The sequence below is a fragment of the Buceros rhinoceros genome, unplaced genomic scaffold (assembly GCF_000710305.1).
Source record: "Buceros rhinoceros silvestris isolate BGI_N320 unplaced genomic scaffold, ASM71030v1 scaffold8033, whole genome shotgun sequence".
NCBI classification, from domain to species: Eukaryota; Metazoa; Chordata; class Aves; order Bucerotiformes; family Bucerotidae; genus Buceros; species Buceros rhinoceros.
In genome coordinates, this window is record NW_010404148.1 from 44,930 (window position 1) to 51,349 (window position 6,420).

Sequence of the window (6,420 nt, forward strand, 5' to 3'; positions counted from 1 at the left end):
CCACTTCCTCTATGTCAGAAGAACTAAGTTCTGGTTTTGAGGATGCCAGTGATGCAGATTCTTCAGTAACTGGGGGAATTCCAATCTGCTAAACACCTATTGGGTTGTGGATGCTGTTGGGCAAAGCAAAAAAGATTTGTTCATAATCTAATTATGTTTTTACTGAAAGAATTATCTGTGTTCCTTATTCGCAGGTCTGATGGGTTCTCCAGGTCCACAAGGTCCTCCAGGTGAGTGCTGCAATCCTTTGCAATGGCATCTAACGACTAGAGAAAACAAAAACAGAGTGGCAGATTCCGTAGTTTTTCTTCTTTAGGGATGCATAATGGTGAGTGAGATGAATTAACCCCCCATCTCATTTTTCTGCAGGTCCTCCCGGCCTGCAAGGATTTAGAGGAGAAGCGGGTCTCCCAGGTGCTAAAGGTAGGTTTCTCTTCCCCTTGGCAATTAGTGCAGCACTTGCTGATGCACTTTTTTGCACAGCTCTGAGTAGCAGACTTGGTCTGAGCAGGTAGCCTTTTGATGCTAGGGGCAGAGAAAAGCATAAGGCTGAGGAAAGGGAAGGAGGAACTAAACTTAGTGATTGCAAGCAAATATTGAGAAATACAAGAGACACAGAGGTAGGTAGAGCAGTCTAGGTGAGGAAACATGGTTGGATGGATGGAGCTGTATTCAAGGAAAGGAATTGCCCATTTGAGTTTGTCTGGTAGCAGAGTATCTGTATTTCCCATATGGTTTTTCTTGATCCATAGAGTTCCTGTCCCTTCTGACTAGTTATGACTATCCTTCAATCATCCATATATCTTTCAGGTGAGAAAGGAGCCACTGGAGCCCCTGGACCCAAAGGTGTGTTGGTATTTTCTTTAGATTCCTTTAGATAGGGATACTGCCCATGGGTATTAACTCTATCTTTCTTTGGCTTTTTCTTCTTCTATGCTATCATCAGAAAGCAGACTTTATTTTCTCTGATGAAAACATTCTGCAATGAAATGATCTCACAGAATCCTTCTCTTTTTTGTACCACAGGTGATCAGGGTGAGAAGGGTTCTCGTGGAATGACAGGTCAGTGAATTGTTCTCCTGCAGTAAAAGGCTATCTAATATACATGTGCATTAACTGTGTTTTCAAATAAGACCATAGCCCAGCCAAACCCAGTTCGCTTTCTGAAAAAGTACAATGATGTTATTGGTTATAGGAGGTTTGTTTTTTGCACTGAAGTTTTAAAGAAATAGATCCCATTCTTGGTTCCAGTAATCTTGGTAGCAATCTTTATATTTAGCTTTAGGGAAATTCTCCCTCACATGCCCTGTATTCACTTGAGCTTTTCACATGCCCAGAGACAGTCACAACTCGTGACGCCTGACTGTTCCATCAATGCTGGGTTTCAGTTGCAAAGCACCAAATAGTGCTAGCAGTCATAGGTTGTATCTTCACCAAGATTTGTTTGATTATTTTCATACCATTTCACTACAGGTGAACAAGGCTCAAGAGGAATGCCTGGTCCCCCAGGAGAGCCAGGGGCTAAAGGACCGGCAGGTGGGTAACAGAAAACAGCTGTGTTTATATGTGGGGCAGTATCATTTCCACCCACAGTGTGTTTCTGTGAGCATGGACAAGGAAACAACATGAGAGTATAATCATATTGGTTGTGATCCTCGGTCTTTTCTCTAGATGGCTGATTACTCTGTATACTCAGACTACCTGTATACTCCTGCTACTGCCTAGTAGGGGGACAGGGCAGCTGTGGTTCTATTTCAGCAGTCCCTAACAATCTCTTTTCTTTGGATAGGACAAGCTGGCCGTGATGGACAGCCAGGTGAAAAAGGTAAGGGATTCCTTTGAGGTAGAAGTGCAGGTACTTTCTGATTTGTCAGGAGGCTGATTTGTAAAATGGATGGAAGAAGATGGCAGCAAATTCATGTTCTGGGATCTTGCTGACTCAGAAGAACTGTAGAGTCAACCATGTAAGCATGGAACTGAGGCATACAACAGAGCTGGCTGTAGGCTTGTGACAGTTCTTCACACTACAGAACTCTTCTGTCATTGGTGTTCACCTCCCCGATACTGATGCTGAAAATGGCTGGTTGTCTAGGAGGATATAACAAGTAGAAAGTGCTGCGAGGTGGCTGGTGGCCAAACTTAAATGGATTGGTAGATGGTAAGTCAGTGAGTTCTGGCTTGTTAATGGTGATTATATCCCTAGGTGAACCAGGTATTATGGGAATGCCAGGAGCCCGAGGCCCTCCGGGACCCCCTGGAGATGCAGGACAGCCAGGTAAAAGCATATAGAGAACAAAAATGTTTTGTTCAGTCAGGAACACGCATGTCTTTCTTTGTCAGCAATTTCTGGTCTTAATTTGAAATTAAAGCTGGCAAAGGATCTCTACACTGTAAGACGGTGATTAAAGAAAAACACACAGGAAATCTAGACCCTTTGTTATCTCAGGATTGGACACACTGCAAACAAGAACATCAACTGCTATGAGCCAATGTTCATTGGGTGCTAAGCCAATTTATACCACTTGTGGGCTGTGTGCTAGAATTTCAAGTAAATGTAGTCTTTTTCTCCTTGACTATCCTTTCCCCACCAGAAATTTGTTTAGAAATCTTAGAATTTTTGCCTTTTTCTGCCAGGTCTCACAGGACCCCAAGGACCACCAGGTAGGTTTTTCCACTGTGTTCCATTTAACCATGACATGCTTGAATATGGGCTCAAAAAGCCCTTGTTGTTTTCCCTCTATGCTGCTTGGGGCTTCCAAGGTGATACCCCAATGTTTCTGCATCCCATTTGGCATTTGAGACAGTTTTTGTGGTGGTTGTGTAATTTTTGAAGAATGCAGAGCCTTGGATTGTTGAAAATTTGCCTCTACCCAAACCATAGTTTGCAACAAATAACATGTTCCAGTTCTCTGTACATCACTGAAAAGTCCTTCTAATCAGCAACAGAAGCAGAGGGGAGAGGATGTAGCAATAGAGATGGAAACAGAGGATGTGACATTTGATCGCAGAGGTAGTTTGGGGGCAAGTCACCAAGGAATTTATCCAGGAGCCTCAGGACAGGGAACAGTACCTGGAAGAAGCGACTGGTAAATCTAGGGACCAGTGGATTGTCCAGAGAGCAGTGGGAGAAGAGAAGCCCTTAACTGAGCCCTTAACTACCACTTCGGTCTGCAGTCCATTGTGAATTCCTCCACTTGCTCTCAGGGGACAGCTTATAAATGCTGAAAGACAGGGTCTTGGGTCGGGAGTTCCTACCATAAACCCACAAGTGAAACTCAGCTGGGGTGCCTGGAGAAAAAAGAGCAAACAGTATCTGCACTAATTGTCCTAAATTATTCATGTACCTCATATCAGGACTTCCAGGCAACCCAGGCCGACCAGGGACTAAAGGTGAGTTTTGTTTCTTCCCTAGTACTCGTTTTCTTTCTAAGCACTTAGTTTTAGGGAGGCGTAGCTGCTCTGATGACCAGTTCCTGAATCAACAGTGGCATCTAGTGGCTGTACGAAGAGAAAGTTTGAGAAACAGGCGGTAGCCAAAGCCTCTCTGAGCATACACAAAAGGCAGGGCATCTGCTGAGGCACTCAGCACGACAGTTCTCCACTGAGAAAGCCTTAGCAAACCTGATTCTGCCCTGAGCACATGAGTAGGATGCCTGGTGAGTGCAACGGAAGCCGTGTGCCTGCCTGGGTTGAATCAAGGCGCAGTGCCTATGCTGGCAGATACAGTGCTTGGAAGGCTGGTCAGAGGCTATCTCCGGCTTAGCTGAGCTCTATTGCTTACCCCATGACCTTCTAGTACTATGACTTCTCGGACAAAAGAGAAAATAAATCATGTTTAGTGAGACAATGTCACTGAGATAGTGACAGATCTTCCCCAAAAAAGAATTTCATCTTCTGTCTCTTTCTTTCCTTTAGGAGAACCTGGAGCTCCAGGAAAAGTCATAAGTGCTGGTAAGTAGCGCCGTGTGAGTTCAAACACCTCTGCTTTTGGAGGATTTTCTCTGTTTTTTGTTATGCCTGCTTAATTTATCTCGACTGCATGCCAGACCTGTGCTGGGGTTCCCTGTGGTGGGAGAATACATATGGTATAGTTTTGTGATTCCTAAAGAGAGAGATTTGTTATGCATTCACTGGGTGTGTGTTTATATGTGTATGTGTGCAAGAGTATGTGTTTATGTTTCAGAGGGTTCGTCAACTATTGCTCTGCCAGGCCCACCGGGTCCCCCAGGCCCACCTGGCCCCACTGGACCCCCAGGAGTTCCAGGTGAGGAAGCTGCTCCTCTGCTGTAGTTTTTGCAAGCAGCTTACATTGCTGTGTACCTAGTTCTTAATTTAATGCGTGATGTTTATTGTCCCTACCAGGCCACCCTGTCTGGGAGGCAACATTGCTCAGGCAGGACTCATGGTCCTCACCCTTCCCTGCAGACAGACCAAGATCTCAGGCTGAGTTAGGAAGGCAGCAGCCTCAAGGGAGAAATGGGATACTATCATGGAGGGGAGGACAGAAAGGAGGGCTGAGAAGATGAAGAAATTGGGAAGACTATTCTTATCCTTTGATCTGATGAGTACAGAGTAGTGATAGGTCAAATCTCGTGAGCAGAACACATACACACATCCCCATGCACACACAGACCCTGGCTAAGCATGAGCTTGGTCCTCACTCTCTTCTGTCCCAGGTCACCACTCTCCAGCGTGCTGGTGTCAGGCAGCAGAGCTCCTGAGCCCTGGTTCTCACGGCACTTCTGTTCTCTCCCAGCTGTATAGCTGGAGCTAATCCTGGGGCTGGTTTGGTAGAGCTAGCCCCAGTCTGCAGCGGGAGAAGGGTTAGGCCTATTGCATTTCTATTGTGGTCACTGACATTCTGGTTACTTCCCCAGTCTAAGAGGCACTTAACTGCCACGTGATGGAAAGTAAGCTCCTTCTCCAGAGCTTCAAGTAATGCATGGGACACTGATGAATTCATACTCCATAGCAATTCCATTCACTTGTGTGGACAAGTACACTGTTTGATAGTCTCTGTTCTTATAAAAGACCTTTCCTGCTACTATAAAATACAACCAGGAAAATCTAATGCAATTTTTTTTTTTTAATCTTTGAAACTAGGTCCTGTTGGACCAGCTGGTCTCCCTGGACAGCAAGGTACCAATCTCCATCAGCTTCGATTCTGTTTCTTAAGAGAACTGAATTCATTAGTTTTCCTTTATTTCTAATTCTCTCAGCCCTTGGCACAATCCCTCTCCCTTTTGTTTGCAGATTTCTTCCTTTCAGTTAATTTTACTACATTACTTGGCTTAATTAGTCTTGTAAAGAATTTCTATTCTCCTTTCCCAGGAGAGGAAGGGGGTGGTAAGAGCCAGTGTGATGTGAATGCTGCAAATGCTTTTTTTTTCTTAAGTTATTTTTTCGGGAGGCTGGTATGTCTAAGGCACCTCTCCAGTGCCGTTTGCCTGTCTGTGGTAGGGCATATAGCCTAGCTGGATCCCTCCTGCCATTTTGAAAGGTGGGAGGACAAAGGAAAGCCAAACTGGGAATACTGTCACTGAGAAACCACTGCCAGTTGGACAAACATCTGTTTGGAAGGGCCTGAGCAGGGCTGTCTACTAAAAACCTTTCTTAGCCAGTTTTCTGTGATCCTCTTAAGAGCAAATTGTGCAGTAATTTCCACGTTTGAATACAGTGACCCTCAAAGCCAGGGACTGAGTTCATGCTCCCAGGTCACATAAGCATAGCCTGAACCTGCTGTCAGGGAGGTGAGGAGTGGGTACAAAATGTCACCCGCTCTCCGTACATGATTAACTTTGTTGTTTCTTTTTTTCCTGAAAAAGGTCCACGGGGTGAGAAGGGATCTCCAGGTGAAGCTGTGATAGAAACTATCAAAACAGAAGTCTCATCATTAACATCTCAAAGTAAGTGTGCCTGCCTTTCCACCCCTTCTCTTGGAGGGATGCCAGAGGCCTCAAGGCCTGCTCACAGCTAACAAGAGATGCCCCCATCCCTTTCCCCTCAATGTGACATAGAGCAAGATCGTGTGTGTATGTCTGGTGGTGGGACACCAATACCATCTACCTCTTCTGCCCTCCTTCTCATCTGCGCATCCCACAGTGCTTTCGTAAGGAGGTAGATGGCATCAGGCCCGTGTCACAGAGAAAAAAGCTAAGAAACAGTGACTGATAATCAACCCTTAACAGCAGAGATGATCACAGAGCAGGGAGGTTTCAGCCTGGCTTTTTAGCCCCTGTATTTGCGCAGGGCAGTTCCCTTTGTAATAGGAACAGACCCATCCATAAGAGGAGAAAAGTTTGAAAGGGAGTGTTAATCTTAGCAACGGAAATTAAGATCTCTCTGCAAATTAGAGAATGAATTCACAGGGCAGCAAATACTATTTTAAGATGAAAAAATTGGAGCAGAACAGAATGGTTC

At 45.1% G+C, this 6,420-nt stretch overlaps 1 protein-coding gene across 1 annotated transcript in view; it reads left to right on the forward strand.

The window, feature by feature from the left end:
• The window catches only part of COL17A1 (collagen, type XVII, alpha 1), a gene marked incomplete at its 3' end in the record, with an annotated part of 35,803 nt that overhangs the window by 17,883 nt on the left and 11,500 nt on the right, over positions 1-6,420 (forward strand). The window contains 13 exon segments of the mRNA XM_010133258.1: positions 195-230; positions 370-423; positions 811-846; positions 1,027-1,062; positions 1,474-1,536; positions 1,790-1,825; positions 2,204-2,275; positions 2,635-2,661; positions 3,355-3,390; positions 3,916-3,951; positions 4,184-4,264; positions 5,104-5,139; positions 5,826-5,906. Coding sequence (XP_010131560.1) covers positions 195-230; positions 370-423; positions 811-846; positions 1,027-1,062; positions 1,474-1,536; positions 1,790-1,825; positions 2,204-2,275; positions 2,635-2,661; positions 3,355-3,390; positions 3,916-3,951; positions 4,184-4,264; positions 5,104-5,139; positions 5,826-5,906 — 630 coding nt within the window.